The sequence below is a fragment of the Oncorhynchus mykiss genome, chromosome 12 (assembly GCF_057628025.1).
Source record: "Oncorhynchus mykiss isolate SJ-2025 chromosome 12, ASM5762802v1, whole genome shotgun sequence".
In the NCBI taxonomy this organism is placed as follows: Eukaryota; Metazoa; Chordata; class Actinopteri; order Salmoniformes; family Salmonidae; genus Oncorhynchus; species Oncorhynchus mykiss.
This window is the reverse complement of record NC_143033.1, coordinates 31,065,497-31,083,594: the sequence shown is the minus strand read 5'-3', so window position 1 is coordinate 31,083,594 and position 18,098 is coordinate 31,065,497. Positions and strand designations below refer to the sequence as shown.

At 43.7% G+C, this 18,098-nt stretch overlaps 1 protein-coding gene across 5 annotated transcripts in view; it reads left to right on the top strand.

The window, feature by feature from the left end:
• LOC110537410 (E3 ubiquitin-protein ligase Siah2) overlaps positions 1 to 18,098 on the top strand; it is a 29,968-nt gene that overhangs the window by 3,185 nt on the left and 8,685 nt on the right. For 2 of the 5 annotated variants that reach the window (XM_090192229.1, XM_021623432.3), the window contains exon 1: positions 5,048 to 6,472. The exons of the other annotated variants lie outside the window; for them this stretch is intronic. In XM_090192229.1, the coding sequence (XP_090048355.1) occupies positions 6,281 to 6,472 (192 nt within the window). In that variant the 5' untranslated portion in view covers positions 5,048 to 6,280. Of the gene's footprint in view, positions 1 to 5,047; positions 6,473 to 18,098 lie in introns of those variants that run through there. 5 annotated transcript variants of the gene reach the window in all.

Sequence of the window (18,098 nt, the reverse complement as noted above, 5' to 3'; positions counted from 1 at the left end):
GTTTTTTTTTGGTTGTTCACACACACACTGCCAACTGCCGGCACTCAACTGCTTTCCTGACGGTTTATTGTTGGCTACGAAAGCTGATTCTAACAGACGCTCGGGTGCGGACAGACAAACGCACACCTTTTTGGACCCCTCTAATCACACCCCTTATCTGAGTCATTTAGAATGGCAGAGCCTCATTGCAGCAGACGGGGAACAACACACACAAACATCATTATACACACTAGGAGTCGCTTATGCATCATAATAGTAATGTCTCATATTCTCTCTTTCTCACACACACACACACACACACACAAGTGGTAGGCCTACTCACAAATCCTCTCACACACATTCCCTCCCACACACACTTACCTCCACTCCCCTCCACTCTCATAATGGAGATTTTAATGAGAAATCAGCAACATTTCACACTTCAGCTGAGCTTAGAAGCAGATCAAAAGCCCATACACACACACTCTTGCTCATTCATTTTCTCTCTCTCATTAGCCTCTCTCTTTCTCTCCCACACAAACACATGCAAACATTGTTCCCCTCCTTTCTGAGGTGTGTTCCCTCCATAATATGGCTGAGGGAGTGAGGATGCCTTGCCTGCTGCCTCTGGCTAATTTCACAGTTTTGCTGATTGCAGGGTGACCCATGTGCCCTTGCAGCTTTTGTCGAAATCAGGCATTGGGCCATGTGAACAGACACACACACACACCATGAGACAATTGTCTTAGCAGGAAATATGCACTATTTCCTGTTTATCGAAGAAAACAAAATCCTCTTAGGGAGTTCTGGTTACTCATTTTCAGGAAATGAGTTGACGACTGAATAAACACACTTGAATGGAGCGGAACTCGAACATGGTTAATTCCACTCAGGATATTTGGCATTTTCACTCAATAAAAAACCTTAAGCTTAACTCGATTTCAGGGTGCAGGTGTTGTTGGGACATTATCTTTTTAGGAGCAGTAAAACTGTTAACAGGTCGAGAATCGTCTTCCCCTTATTTCATGATTGGTTATCCCAATACAAGTACAGATTTTAATTGGATGTGTCAGGTCTGTATTGATGGACTATTTATGAAATGCTAACTATGTCTGGTCCTTCCACCCTACAGCATCCCCCTTGCGGTTGCATGGCCTGTGGTGCTGCGCTGGCCTGGCGCGTCACTCCTGAGCATGTGATTCTTCACTTCAGTTCTGCCTCTATGGCCCCATGTTATTTTTAGAAGCAGGCTATGTGACATCTGCTTTGCATACTCCTCTGCCTCCGAGCTGAGACCTCTGCTGGGAGGGAGCAGGCAGTCTGTGTGTGTGAAGTGTGGTTAAAGTTGTGGCGTGGTTAGTCGATAAAGCAGGACATGTGTTAGAGAGAGAGCAGGGCTGATGTATGACAGATGGTAGTTCAGCTCAGTTGTGGTGTGGATGGAATGGCTGTTCATTTGGTGTGTTTTACATTATTCGTGTGAGAGCTGCTTCCTTACTTTGGTTGTTTTTGTATTAGCAGTCTTGTTGGTTGTATACTTTTGCGTTACCTTTTATTCATTAATTATTTGTTTTCAATTGTTAGGATGTCAAGTCAAGGGAGGTGTTAGGAAGTAGGACGGTGCAATGTTTGTTGTGGTTGTTTTTCAGTGAATGTATCAACTGCTCTGTACATCAACTTGTCTGTAGTGCCACTATCTCCTAAAGGGAAACTGCAGTGTTTATTTTTTAGGCTATCAATTTAAAATGATAGACATCATTTGGAGATGAAATGGAATTGCCAATAAAATGTGAGTTTGTAATGCAGGGAGGATGTAGTAGATCCTGCGAGTCAGTATATCCGACCTCTACTAGCTATTACAGCTGATGTGATGTCTCACCATGGGGGTTTCTAATGGGGATTTGATTAAACCAGCATTAGCTGTCTGGATCGCACTACTGCAGTCTTGTTAAGTGTGTGATTTAATGAAGAGGATCGTGAGCAGACTCTGGGGCATTTTATCTCCTCAGCTCTCCTCTTCTTTCTCCTCCTCAGTCTTTCCCTGAATCTCCTTGGCTCTCCTTCTCAAAGCCATCATCACATTTTCACACTCAGTCAACCTGAAAATATCATCCTACACTGTAGGTTGCCAATCCAACCCCATCCCCTCTCCCCCTCTGAAGTGTTGCTCTCCTGTGTGTGTGTGTGTGTCAGCGTTGTGATTGACACGTGTGCTTCTGTGTTGCGGTCTTGGGGTTCTAGCTGAGGGGAGAGTCTCTAGCCGGAGCCATATGATAACATGTCTACCTGTCTGTCCTATTGATTGTTCCAGTAGTGTGATATGCTTTCCCTTGCATAAATGTATAGAACTGTCTTGTATATCTGAAAAATACCATTCCATCTCAATATCTCATTCTACTGATGTTTGCGGTAGGATTAGTGGTCACCAACCTTATCTGAGTCAAGATCACTTTCTGAATCAAAATACAAACCGAGATCTTCCGCTTAGACTTTTTTAAAACATGACTTAACAAATGTAATCCTATGCCACATGAAGCTATTAAAAACATTTCTGTAGCAATGAGGTTTGTGGAGTAGGTTCCAGTCAAATAAATCCCATTCAGGGACTTGGTGAACACACACAGGCCCAATACATTATCACCGCATATTGGCTTTGCTTGAATTGCCCTGCCAATGCATTATTGTCCTGACCATTTTTTGGTCGGCTATTTGATCACACCGGCAATCGATCAGTTGTATTACTTATGAGGCACAGCTGAGTGAACATACATTTTAAATAATTAGCTTTTTATTTTTTATTTTACTGGGCTGATGGTGCCTGCATCTGATGGTCAGTCTCAGCGCGGGAGAGAACAGTAGTGCGCTTGATTGGTTCTCCGGGCCCGCTGGGAAGGCAGAGTTTGTACCTTCAGACACATGAAATGGTTCAAAAATCAGAACACGCAGGGCTGAATCGTGTGCACCCTACCGCCAACTGCGCGAGAAAAATATTTTTTTGAGGGGAACTCGAGGCTTTATCGTTGTTGTTTTTTTACCGATGTTTGGCGACTAGAAATGCCTTGGAGATCGACCTGTCGATCGCAATCAACCGGTTGGCGACCACTGCGGTAGGGTGTGTATGGTTGCTGTGTGTGTTCACCAAGCCCCTGAATGGGATTTATTTGACTGGAACCTGTTTTCATCATGCTGTATTAGCAGCCTGGGCTCAGTGGGGGTGAGATGTACTTGAATGAATGTCATCATGAAAACAAAAGAACATGATTTATCTGCTTTATGAGCTCCTAGCCCAGCTACCACCATACCGGTCCCATTCTATTATACTGCTGAATCACAATGACCAGATCTTCAGTGTGTCCTCTAGTCTTCCTTCCTCTCCTTCCCCTTATCTCTACTCCTCCTCCTCCCTCTCTCCTGTGTGAGGAGTCATTCACACCTGACTGCACCATAAACCCGTCAGCACTGAATTGAATTGCCTGGTGATTAAGAACACTGAGCACCCGTCTGTCTCTGCGCGATGTGGGTCTTTTAATCATGCCTTTTCTCACTCGTCATTCTCTTCCTCTCTCTCATGCTTTTTCTTGTTATTTCCTCATTCACTATCACTCATTTATCATTTATTTATCTATTGATTTAACCTTTTATTTAACTAGCCAAGTCGGTTAAGAACAAATTCTTATTTACAATAATGACCTGGCAAAAGGCCTCATTCTCTCTTTCAAATGAAATGTTATTTGTCACACGCGTCAAATACAACGGGAGTAGACTTGACCGTGAAATGCTTGCTCACGAGCCCTTCCAATGATGCGGAGTGAAAGAAAAAATTATAGAAATAGCAACAGGAGAAATAAAATCCAGAAGGATGAAGCTAATATACAGGGAGTACTTTCCCTTCCTGTTCTAGTCTTGCTCTCCCCATCTCCTTCCCTTTGCTCTCACTCTTTAATCATCAATTATTTGGCAGTAATGGAGGCTCCTGGTCCTTTTTGGCTTCAGGGGCATCCTGTTTGTCCTTGTCCATGGCACTTGTCCATGTTGCACTGCAGTGTATGGGTTTGTGTGTGTGTGCATGCGTGTGCCTCATTACATCACACGACTCCAGCTGTCTGATTCAGAGGGGTTGGGTTAAATGGGGAAGACACATTTCAGTTGAAGGCAATCAAGGCATACAGTTGTACAACTGACTAGGTATCTCCCTTTCCCTAATCGTAACCTCACCTGATACTGTCACCCACAGCTAACACTATAAATATTTAGCCATGTACGCTGCAGGGATGCTGACAGTTAGCTATGCAGCTTATGTAGGGGTGTGGTTGTCTGTCTGCACATCTATCCATATGCATTTCGGTGTCTTTATGAGTGTGTACACACTATGTATGTGTGCCTACTGCCATACCGCTTGTTTATAAACTTGGAGGTGGTGGGTGTTCTGAAGTCATTGCATTTGCAGAACCTCTCCTCTGGCAGGACCTGCTGCTGAATCTGTTGTTTTTAGACTGAGGTGTGTCCCTAGCCTCCAGACACAAGTGCACACGCATACATGTACCTCCGGCATCTCATCCACATCCCGTTGAGGGAGGTATTAGAGGCTGGCCTTGGATAGGGGGGACACAATGGAACAGATGCTGGGGAAATGGAAAGTCATTCGGCCAAGGCCAGCTGCTCTTCGATCAGCTACCTGCCAGAATCAATGAAACCAGCCCACCCCCCCCCCACACACACACACAATCTGCAAGGAAAAGGCCAGAGGATGGTGAGTCTGCTCTGGAGTCCAAACAGTCTGTCCTACAGGGGCAGATGGATGCAGAGGGAAAAAGAGAAGGACAAAGAAAAACATGAGAGAGGAAGGCCAGGGGTTGTTGACATAGACGATGTACATACTGAATAGACACACAGTCAACATATAGAACATTCAATAGAAATCCAGTAAACAAACTCTGGAGTATAAACTGATTTACACTGAGGATGTATCTCAATATGCAGAGGGAGGGATGCTGCCGTGACGAATACAGTACCCCCCCCCCCTCACACACACACACACACACAGGCAGTGTGTCTCCCCGCCTCCTCCATTCGTGTGTGTGCTGCAGTCGTTCGATGGGGGAATGTTTTTGCGCGGCGCCTTGTCTGTCACCGCGCTGAGCTGAAAGGAGAGCACAGCAGAGTGTGTTTGTGTGTTATGCAGGCATTCCTCTGTCCAGCTTCAGGTGATTCAGTAGGCGCTTTTGCTGTGTGTGACAGCCACTATTCTGCTGTTGGTCGTGTGTTTAGCTCGGTAAGCCATCGAGGAGGAGCTGTCATTGAGGGCTGTTTGTATTTGACTGCAGCAGGAGACCGCCAGGAAGGGAGGGAGCAGGAAAGGGGGAGCGCTGGAACGAGTGAAAGAGAGACAGATGTTACCCTCCATGTCCATTGGTCTGTTCATCTTCTCTAGAGATGCTGCTTGCTAGTGTTTAGCTGTGTGGCTGATACAGCACATGCCTGAGCCAGGTTGAAGTCCTACAAGGGCGGTACTGAATGTTCTCTCTGGGTAGAGGACAGACGGCGAGGTAGCTAGTCAGCTGGGATCCATGCTGCTGTGTGCTTCGCATCAGACTGTTTGTGTGAGAGAGAGAAGAGACTGAATTCCCCCACAGCAGAGGGGTTCGGAGCTCCTCGTGGCTTTGTTTAGGCTGTCTGGCAGGAGAGAAACATTGGGCTGATTTCAGTGTGTTCAGTCAGAGGCACAATAAATGTGTGAGCTGAGCTTGGCAGGTGCCTGAGTACTAGAGGTAACTTAGTGTGACTGTGGACCGGACAGACACAACACCCATTCATTCACACTTAGAGAGACATGCATACCATTGACTGTGTGGAACCGATATTAGGGACTTTGTGTATTTTCAGCCGTTACTGCACCATTAGAGCAGTCAGTTAGGCAGGCAGCTCTCCTTACACCTCAGGCTGCCGTTACATTACAGCAGTGTGCTTTGGGGACTGATACTCAGATTGCTTTATGTAGCCAGCAGGCCAGCTGTGGAGCCCCTCATCTGTCTTACCTGGCTTATGGTGGAGCCGGAGAGGTATTCTATCCTTAGAGTGCAGAAGGGATTTAGCACCTAAACTACTTGAGACTGTGAATTCAGCAGGACTTTGGTATACAGGAATTGAGATTTGGATTGGATCCGCTTGTGAAGGAAGAGCGCGGTCATTGACGGGTCTCGTGGGGGGGTATAGTAAAGACTCAGTGGTGCGTGAAATTGGTTGAGGGATAGTGTGTCAGACGGGAGGTGTGTGTGTGTGTGTGTGTCCATTCTCACACGTCATGCTGTGCCCTGCATCCTGCCTGCCTCTCCTGAGGGAGATGGCTCAGTGGCGCTGCCTGCTGGGGTGGCACCGCCATCACGGGGTCAGCACGGGGGTCACGGCAGGGGCTGGGCTGGGGTCAGAAGTCAGGGTTGCGGTGGGGGACACGACTCGACCAATCTGCCGCACCAATCCTCAACAGGGGCGCAAGGTGAGTACCTTAATTTAGCAACCTTTCAGACAGGTTTCAGACAACCTCAGCAACCTTTCAGACAGTTTAAACCTAGTATTTTTACACCACACTTTAGATCAGCTAGATACTGCTAAAAGAGCAATTAATAATTTATAAACCCTGTCTTTTAGGTGTCTCTCCCCTCAGAGTTCTGTATTCTTTTGAGAAGAGTTTGTCATTGGGGGTCTTGCTGCTGATGTGAGGGTTGTTATGCCCAGAACTGTTTTTACCACCAGAATGTAACTCGTTTGATGAAATTCTTGCCTCTGTTCTGCATGATGTTGAATATTTAGCAGCAGATGAAGGAAAGTCTTGTACTAAAATTAGAAGCGCTCTCCTCTCACCATGGCATCAAAACAATGTTGCTGTATCTCATTTTGAAGCCTGCTATTGCAGCCAAGGAAAGAGTGTGACTGAAGGAAAAACAATTGGATGAGAAGAACAGGTAATGGAACGTGTGGTGTTCAATCCGGGAAATTTGATGCCTCTAACCCAATTACTAGACAGTCTCTCACTGCCGGCCAATCTCATCCCAAACTTTTAGCCAGATTGCTATTGATCCTAGTGTGTGAAGAGGAATGGAGAGGAGGTGGTGGGTGTAATGGCTGGGGTTGGAGGGGTGGGGGGAGATGGAGAGAATGCAGACGGCCCTCTGTGACCCATTCCCTGGCCAAGAGGGTAATCAAACACCCCTGGTCCGGCAGCTGGATGACTGTTCGGGACACATGAGCCTCTGGGTACTCTGTTCAGTAGTCTGTCATTATGACCTCATCACGCTTCCCAGGAAGAGAACCATGAGGTCACTGCCTCTCACTGGAACTACAGGAGAGGACCACACCTGTTCTCTTTCTATTCCTCACCAGCTTCTTGCTTTTCTTCTACAGTTCACCATTGTTTTTTCCTTTCCCTTTGTTTTTCTCTCCGTCCACCTCTACATCTAATGTTTCCTCTAAGCTGCGCGCAGAAGAAATATCAGCTTCCGCAGAGAAACATGAGCTTGAACTTCACTCAACTTTCTAGAGTTTTCCATGTTAGTTAACACTATCAACGTTTCCTTTTACTGTGGGAATTGTGATCGAATCAGCGCAATATTATCCACTTTCAATGCAACATACCAAAACAAACTATGCCAGACTGAGTATGCAAAAGTAAATATGCAAGAGATTTTGTTGTAGGCAGAAAGCATCGGAGAAGGATTCTACACAGACCGGCACAGGATAACCAATCAGAGCTGCAGTAAGGCCTATGCAAATGGACCATTGCCATATATGAATCTGTGCCATTTACTTTGAACTGGACTGTGTTTACAGCATGAGCAGTCATGAGTAGATGTGCTTGATTTGAGATCAAAGCAAGAGCTGCATGTAGCCATGTGTGAGAGATTAGCCCAGTTATAGATCATTTGTACTGATTGCTTCCTACAAGAGCACAAACCGTGTACATTTCTAGACATCTTTGAAAATCAAGTCAAGTAAAGGGGTCGTGTTGTATTTTGAGACGGACTTGAATAAGCTAAATAGGTAGAGGGAAGCATCATTTGTCTGATTCTATATAATAATGGTATGGGAATGATGCATTTTATTTTGTAAAGTGGTTTCTTGCATCAAACAACATTTTCACTCACCTTGTCTGAAGGACAAGTAGGTTCATGTCAACAGGTTCATGTCAAGCTCTGCATGGTTTTGTTCAAACGTCTCATGGAATGTAGGCCTACAATAAACACCACACTGTGGCTGCTACTGTGAGCTATTTCTATTTGGGATGCATTTTCTCCATTGATGATGGTAGACCACTCTGTTAGGTCTACATTTATGATCAAATAGCCAAATAAAACTAACTTAAAGCGGGTACAGCCTCAGTGTTCACATTAAACACGCACTGGAAGTTGCACAGAATTTTCACAAAGTTCAAGTTTGCGCTCAGTAGACCTGAAATTTGCTCAGTGGGATTTTTTTATTTTTAGGGAACGTCTACATCCACTTGGTTATTCTCTTGATCTCGCCACCCTCCTCGCACTTCTCTTGAGCTCTTCCCTCCTTTTTTTGCTTACTTCATCCATCTTCTCTCTCCCTTTTGATCATTATTTTCCCTCCCTCTCTCTGTCTCGTGGGACATTCCAGCCATCTGTGGAGAAGAGAGAGAGAGCTGCAGGGTGGAGGCTAGCTAGCAGGGTTTGTGTTCTGAGTCTGATGGCGGTTAATGATGCAGTCTTCTCCAAGGAGTTAAGTCTCCTCCGCACCACCATCACTCCCCCCCAGGGCTCTGTCTCAGAGGATCTGCCTAGACAACACACACAAATGTACAGTATCCGTACCACCATCTCACTTTCTCCAATCTGCTCTGTCAATATGAAATAAATCGTTCCGTTTATAGTCGAGGTCGACCGATTTTAATCAGCATGGCCGATTTAATTAGGGCCGATTTCAAGTTTTCATAACAATTGGTAATCTGCATTTTTGTACGCCGATTACATTGCAATCCACGATGAGACTGCGTGGCAGGCTGACCACCTATTACGCAAGTGCAGCAAGGAGCCAAGGTACGTTGCTAGCTAGCATTAAACATACCTTTATAAGAAAACAATAAATCTTAACATAATCACTAGTTTAACTAGCTTGTCCTGCGTTGCATATAATCAATGCGGTGCCTGTTCATTTATAATCGAATCGCAGCCTATTTTGCCAAACGGGATGATTTAACAAAGCGCATTTGCGAAAAAAGCACAATCGTAGCACCAATGAACCTAACCATAAACATCAATCCCTTTCTTAAAATCAATGCACAAGTATATTTAAAAAAAACCTGCATATATAGTTAAAAGATTTATGTTAGCAGGCAATATTAACTAGGGAAATTGTGTTACTTCACTCGCGTTCAGTGCAAGGAGAGTCAGGGTATATGCAGCAGTTTGGGCCGCCTGGCACGTTGTGAACTGTGTGAAGACCATTTCTTCCTAACAAAGACTAAATAAGTTGCCAGAATTTTATAGAATTATGACATAACATTGAAGGTTGTGCAATGTAACATTAATATTTACACTTAGGGTTGCAACCCGTTCAATAAAATATGGATTGGTTCTGTATTTCACTGAAAGAATAAACGTTTTGTTTTCGAAATGATAGTTTCAAGATTTGACCATATTAATGACCTAAGGCTCATATTTCTGTGTGTTTATTATAATTAAGTCTATGATTTGATAGAGCAGTTTGACTGAGCGATGGTAGGCAGCAGCAGGCTCATAAACATTCATTCAAACAGCACTTTCCTGCATTTGCCAGCAGCTCTTCACAATGCTTCAAGCACAGCACTGTTTATGACTTGAAGCCATTCACCTCCCGAGATTAGGCTGGCAATACTAAAATACCTATTAGAACATCCAATAGTCAAAGGTATATGAAATACAAATGATATAGAGATAAATAGTCCTATAATTCCTTTAAAAACTACCTAAAACTTCTTAACTGGGAATATTGAAGACTCATGTTAAAAGGAACCACCAGCTTTCATATGTTCTCATGTTCTGAGCAAGGAACTTAAACGTTAGCTTTTTTACATGGCACATATTGCACTTTTGTTTTTGCATTATTTAAATCAAATTGAATGTTTCATTATTTATGTGAGACTAAATTGATTTTATGTGTATTATATTAAGTTAAAATAAGTGTTCATTCAGTATTGTTGTAATTGTCATTATTACAAATATATATATATATATATATCACTCAATCAATCAATTGGCTGATTTAATTGGTATCGTCTTTTTTTGGTCCTCCAATAATCGGCATCCGGTTGAAAAATCATAATCGGGCATCCTCTAGTTTATAGTTCTGTTTTTAAGCACAACGACTAAAAGGGCACTAATGTACACTACTCCACGACTGTGATCCCAGACTCTCATTGACTGACCTGTAAAGTCTTCCATCAGCTTAGTCTGAGGCCCATTAACCCAGGTACCTTGTAGTGTCTGGACCAGGTCTCCCAGCCAGCCCTGCTGCCTTGTGAAGAGTAGCCACTTAGCAGGACTGATGAGTCTGCAACTTCACAGGCCTGATGGAACACATCCTGGAGGGAGGACAAGACACCTCTACCTCAGAAGGAGTGCTTCCAAAGTGCCTCAGCCAGTCAGTCGATACCAACCCAGCCCGGCACAGCAGTGAGGAAGTTGTCCAGGTGAACGTTGTCTTAGTCTGAGAAACTGTTCAATAATTCAGTGTAGCTAACAACTTTTAACTGTTAGAACAGGCCTGACTGTTCCACTCCTGCACAGCCAGTGAGGTAGTTTGTGTACTTTGAGTTGGTCATCTCAAGAGGTAGTGGTGGGAGAGAAGCTGGTTCTCTCAGCTGAATTGAGGTGGGGTTGGCAGTGTTTTACTGCTGCTTCAGGAGGTTGTCCGTAAATTTAATTTTCTAGCAATGCCCTCACAGTTAATTGTCCCACAACTGGGTGTTTATATTCATCTTCTCAAATTTGAGATGGTTACATGTCATGTCATGTGTTAATTGATTGCTGACCAGCTTATAATTGAGGTTGGCTGTGTTGCTTTTTGGACAGAATTTAAGAGCGAGAATCATGGACTCTGTTTTTTTCACTTTAAAATGTATTCCAAAAAACCACCATTGATTTCATAGTAAACCATACAACTCCATGCACAAGGACTACTTAACAGTTTACACTGAAACATTTGAAAACATTTATTTTGTGGTTGAACTGTGCAAATGTAAACTTTGGTAACGGAATCTCCCTTCAGTTTTATATGCGAACGTGGTTTCCAAGAAACTCTTAAATATCTGCTTCGACTTAAGATTCAAAGATGTCTGCAGAAAGAATACGATGTCTGCTATTTATTTTTTATTTTTTATTTCACCAGGTAGGCTAGTTGAGAACAAGTTCTCATTTACAACTGCGATCCGGCCAAGATACAGCAAAGCAGTGTGAACAGACAACAACACAGTTACACATGGAGTAAACAATAAACAAGTCAATAACACAGTAGAAAAAAAAGAGTCTATATACAATGTGTGCAAAAGGCATGAGGAGGTAGGCGAATAATTACAATTTAGCAGATTAACACTGGAGTGATTCATGTGCAGGTAGAGATACTGGTGTGCAAAAGAGCAGACAAGTAAATAAATAAAAACAGTATGGGGATGAGGTAGGTAAATTGGGTGGGCTATTTACTGATGGACTATGTACAGCTGCAGCGATCGGTTAGCTGCTCAGATAGCAGATAAGTCTCAAACTTCAGCGATGTTTGCAATTCGTCATGGCACCATGTGTTTGAAGTGGATTAACACCTGCTAACAGAATTAAATCATGGGTCCCTGATGTGTACAACACAGAAATGCATAATTGGACATCGCAGAACACAATAACTGTACCTTTATTTTTCTTTACTTTATTGTATTTGACTTTACTCTACTGTGCTCTACTCACTGTACAGTAAGTTGCTGTACTGGACTCAGTACTGTGCTCTACTCACTTAACTGTACTGTGATATCCAAACTTGTGAAACATTCGTCTATGATGGGTTCAGATTTGGTACAATCCATTAACATCAAGGCCAGGGTAGACTGACCAAATTTCAACTACTTTTCAATGGCAATGGACTTCCAGTGTCGGTCGGTGCTCAGTGGGTGAGGATGCTGCTTACAGTAAATGGAAAGAGGGGGCTCATGGGTAGGTGTCAGTAAGAACTGGGAGAGGTGACATTAACTGGAGAGAGAGGCAGAGAGGGGGTGATAGAGAAGGGTTGTCGAGACTGACTGTTTAAACACTTTTGGTTTGACCAACAGAAAGACAAAGAAAACAGTTATGAGCTGTCACCAAAACCCCATACACTACCCACCATTGCGACCTGTACGTTCTCGTTGGTTGGCCCTCGCTTCATACGGGTCGCCAAACCCACTGGCTACAGGTTATCTACAAGTCTCTGCTAGGTAAAGCCCCGCCTTATCTCAGCTCACTGGTCACCATAGCAGCACTCACTCGTAGCACGCGCTCCAGCAGGTATATCTCACTGGTCACCCCCAAAGCCAATTCCTCCTTTTGGTCGTCTTTCCTTCCAGTTCTCTGCTGACAATGACTGGAACAAACTGCAAAAATCTCTGAAGCTGGAGACTCATATCTCCCTCACTAGCTTTAAGAACCAGCTGTCAGAGCAGCTCATAGATCACTGCACCTGTACATAGCCCATCCAACTACCTCATCCCCATACTGTTATTTATTTATCTATCTTGCTCCTTTGCACCCCAGTATCTCTACTTGCACATTCATCTTCTGCACATCTACCATTCCAGTGTTTAATTGCTATGTTGTAATTACTTTGCCTGAGTGGCCTATTTACTGCCTTAACTCCCTTATCTTACCTCATTTGCACACACTGTGTATAGACGTTTTGTTCTACTGTATTATTGACTGTATGCTTTGTTTATTCCATGTGTAACTCTGTGTTGTATCGAATTGCTGTGCTTTATCTTGGCCAGGTCACAGTTGCAAATGAGAACTTGTTCTCAACTAGCCTACCTGGTTAAATAAAGGTGAAATAAAATTAAAACACTTTTTTTAAACAGTATGCCAGTGAAAGGACGGTAGAAGTTGTAATCACTTAATAAACCATGTATATCAGTAGAATCACCAATTTATTGGTAGGTCTACCATTACTTGTTAATTCTGTGAACTTTCATTATCCTCCCTCATGAGGTAGAGAGATTAGAAAATATCTTAAAGATATGTGGTGGTTTTCGTTAATGGAATTACAAGGCAATATATCAAATGTATTTATATAGCCCTTCTTACATCAGCTGATATATCAAAGTGCTGTACAGAAACCCAGCCTGAAACCCCAAACAGCAAGCAATGCAGGTGTAGAAGCACGGTGGCTAGGAAAAACTCCCTAGAAAGGCCAGAACCTAGGAAGAAACCTAGAGGAACCAGGCTATGAGGGGTGGCCAGTCCTCTTCTGGCTGTACCGGGTGGAGATTATAAACAAACATGGCCAAGATGTTCAAATGTTCATAAATGACCAGCATGGTCAAATAATAGTAATCACAGTAAACAGGTCAGGGTTCCATAGCTGCAGGCAGAACAGTCGAAACTGGAGCAGAAGCACGGCCAGGTGGACTGGTGACAACAAGGAGTCATCATGCCAGGTAGTCCTGAGGCATGGGCCTAGGGCTCAGGTCCTCCGAGAGAGGGAGAAAGAAAGAGAGAATTAGAGAGAGCATACTTAAATTCACACGGGACACCGGATAAGACAGGAGAAATACTAATATAACAGACTGACCCTAGACCCCCGACACACACACAAACTACTGCAGAATAAATACTGGAGGCTGAGACAGGAGGAGTCAGGAGACACTGTGTCCCCATCCGATGATACCCCCGGACAGGGCCAAACAGGCAGGATATAACCCCACCCACTTTGTCAAAGCACAGCCCCCACTCCACTAGAGGGATATCTTCAACCACCAACTAACCATCCTGAGACAAGGCAGAGTATTTCATTAACTCATAGAAGGTAAACAGCTTCTCCAAAACTAAATATGTATTGATGTTAGTTGACAGGGGTCAACATTATTGTGTTTTGATGTGTTTCTGATACCTTTTTAAGACTTTCTGGCAGATGTTTATCCAGAAATCAAAGCCTTTAATTATGCCAAATTCTAAAAATGGTTGAAAATGTTATCTATGCCTTAATTTCCCCAGAAATATATTTACTTTTAGCTTTTCGACAAGCTCCTTTGAACTTCATGTTGAAGCTCATGGTTCCTTTTTGATGGAAATACCCTCAAGTCAAAAGCTGTCATCAAACCAACAAAGAAGCATACAGAATTTCAGAAAATATATGTACATTTAAGAATGTCAAAGCAGAGGGATACAAGCCAAGGCGGTTTATCGAACTTCTGTTTTGATTTAACGTGAACACATAAGTCTAGGAAACGTTCACCAGCAGCTCCAGTCAGACTCCCCTCGCTGGCCAAGCTCACTGCACATGATTTGCAACTTAAATGTGGAAGTTCATTAATTCAGCAGCCAGCGGCTGGGCTGACCTTTGTGCCTCTTCAAAGGTTTGGCCCGTTTCCTGGCATGAACCCAGCCCCATCTCTCTCTCTAGACCAGGGATCATCAACTAGATTTGGCCGCAGGCCATTTCCTTTTTTAAATAAAACCACCCGCCAGTTGGGAAACCCTGCTCTAGACCTTGGCCCCATGCCTTCGCTCCAGCCCACGTACCCTAGTAGACCTATCTCCATCCCCATCTCCCCAGCCTCAGCCCCATCTCTATCTGCCCAGCACCAGTCCCATCCCTATTGCTAGCCCTATCCCCCAGCCTCCGCCATATCGCCCCCACCATGCAGTTATCCCAAGCCAGCCAGTACTAGAAAGATAATGCTTTAGTTAGGATTTTAGCAGGCCTCCAGAGCCCAGGCCCAGGCTAGATTAGGTTTAATTAAAATAAGTGCGAGGAAGAAAATAGCATTTACCACCACTGGGCGAATTTACCAGCTTTTGTTAATGTCAGGGGATTGCCAACAAACCAGTTGGTTTTTCACTCCCTGGTTTAGAGAGCTAAATAGATTTTGTTTTAATTGTGTGGGTGAATAAGTGTCAGGGGGTTGTGTGTGTGTGTGTGTGTGCACTATGTCATTGACAGTGTAGAGAAGTGTAGTTGACATGAAAACCCTGAGACTCTGTAGCACCCCACAGAGAGAGGCCGGGCTATGACTCTGGTCCGACACACACACACACACACACACACACACACACTGGAGGAGGAGTAGATGGAGGTAGGAGAAGGTGTACAATCACTGTTATTGTATTCAGAGATGAAGAGGAGAACAAGGGGTTTGATCCAAATGGAGCAGGGACACGCTACATTCCATGAGATGTAATGTGAACGCTGCTCAGTTGTTTAGCGTGTGTTCATGTTTTGGTGGCTCTGAGGAAATGTGACCATTTTTGTTCAAGGTTTTTCAATTATATTTGCCTAAATTAATTGGCAACATTGGGGCACTCTTCCAGAGGTCCTCATTTACCCCTTCTCCCTCCCAACCCCCGAGCGCACACACCCCTCATCAAGGAGGGGAGAGGAGGGAGCGAGCTTTATCACAGACGGCCTGCCGACAGGATTACGGCAACAAATCCTGTCAATCACTCATTAATAAAGGTGGATAAGAGGATCAGCTTCCCCCAGGGACTCAACCAGTGAAACAGACTGACTTCTATACAAATATTTGGTCTGGGGGAGGGTGAGAGAGGATACAGAGGAATTTGCGTGACTGCAAGTAGGCCCATTTGAAAATCCGAATGGAATGACGTTTAACCACATTGTTAGGTTAATGATTGGGAAACTTTTAATGGAGACGGGAATCAGTATTTGATTTTAACCAACATGTTCTAACCCAAACAGTTGCAGTTGTGCGTGTCTGGCCCCTGATGGTTTTAATACCCAGCTACCCTATATATAACGCACGGTTTGTCGGTCATGCTTCTATTCTCTCAAATGGTCCAGTGGGTCCAATAGCTATGTTAGATCACACCAAGTGGGAAGCCTCTAATCTGCCACATAGATTAATATTTAATGGGGCAAATATTAAAACTTTCCCCCTAGGGCAGTTAACTGCAGGGTTGTGCTCAATTCAGAATTTTGAATTGACTCCCATTCAACTCATGAGTTGAAATTTGACTTGATTGACCACACCCCACAGGATGTAGAATTTGAGGTTCAGGAAGTAGAATTTAATTCAGTGCAATTCAAAGAAATTCCACTCCGTCATAGAACATGAGATTTTCATTGTATCTGACACACTTCCAGATACCAAAGAATATATCACTTTTATATGGAAACAATGTTCATACTTTTTTGACCTTAGTGCTTAGAATAGCCCATTTATAATTTGAGGGTTACTAATGCATTCTGGAAAATGTCAACCATATTTTATATGCATGTGTATAACGACATGTTTTATGTACAAGATGTGTATTTATATAGAATAGAAGAGGCATTTGAATGTCATTGCATTCTATTTCCTTTTAATTCATGTTTACTATTTAAAATTAAAATCCAATAATTCAATTGGAATTTGAGTCATTCTCTATTAAATTTTGAATTGACCACAACCTTGGTTAACTGGGGCCAAAACACAAGCATCTCTCACACCATGTCACCCCACATCCTCCCTCGGTTCTCCTCCTTCACACGCTCCCATCCTTTCAATCCCAGGTTAAAAGATACAGCACATAGACCCTGTTGGAATGCTTAGAAAAGTGCATAATTTCTTCCTTCCTACCTTGCTTGGAGTAATGACTGATCTAACAGAACTGCGTGGGTATATAGTGACATTTGCTTCAATTCCTTCCTGAAGGAACTTCCAATTCAAGCTTTCCATCATAGACAATAGGTTGTCTATCTATCCCAGGTTATCCACCTTAATGACATCAAATAGATCTCCTGGCCTTGTGTTAGTAGCCCTTCAGGACGTGAGTCCCGCTCTAGTTCAGCAGAAGCCCTCTCCCTCTAATCAAGGCCAAACAGCCAGATCCGCCTCCTCATTTGATAATCAATTTATTACTCCAACCATTCAATACCTCCCCAGCACTCCCAGAAATGGAGGAGCTACGCACATGACATGTCTTCCCATACTGTCTCTCCTCTCCTGCTACACTCGATCTTTACTGTTGTCTGCTGATGATTTAGATTGTGCATTTCTTTTAAAAACATCCCTGCTAACGATGTCATGTCTCATTTAGTTGAATGGCCTTGTATTGCATTGCTTTCGTACATTGTTTCATTACCATCGAATCTTCTAAGATTTGTCCTGCCTAACATCTCCGCTGATGTGTTTGGAAGCTGTAGTAGTGCCAGAGGGTTTGTCTAGAGAGGTGCTGCTGCTGTTCAACTAGATTAAGCAGCTGTATGAGGAGGAGAGGGAGGGAGAGCATACCAGTATGACCTTCATTGGTATTCCCTGTCGAAGATGATCAAGGAGAAAGCCCTGTACTGGAGCCATGCAATTCATCTCTTCTTGATTGACCTGAGCCTCTCCTCCTTTAAAGAGCATGCATGCATGCTTCACACCAGCTCATAAGCATGCACACACAAACATCTATAGGCAGCTGCTTCGTCGTCAAACACGCACACCACACACGTACACATCACACACTCGTACCCTGACACTTTCACCGAAAAATGGAATGCAGCTGGCATTTACACTCAACCTTGGCTCCCATCATCTGTATAGCCTTAGTTTTCTATGCATGACATTGGTTGGACAGTAATGTCTCATGAATGGTAATTGGTGATATTACAATGTCATGGGTCTTTTGATGAACATTTATCTTGATCATGTTCTTCTCCTCCCCCACTCCTTACACTCCTCATTTGATCTACTACTCTTCACATGCTCTCCCTCACACCCCCTCCCTCCTCCATGTCTTTGTTCCCTCTCTCTTGCACTCTTTCCCTGCCTCTCTTTTCCCTCTCCTCCCCCACATTTTTCTTTCTCTCAATTTGTTCTTCTTTCGTTCCCTTTCCACCATCATTCCTTCATTTCCTCTCTCCCCCCCCCCCCCCCCCCTCTCCCATCTCCTTTTGTCATCTCTTTT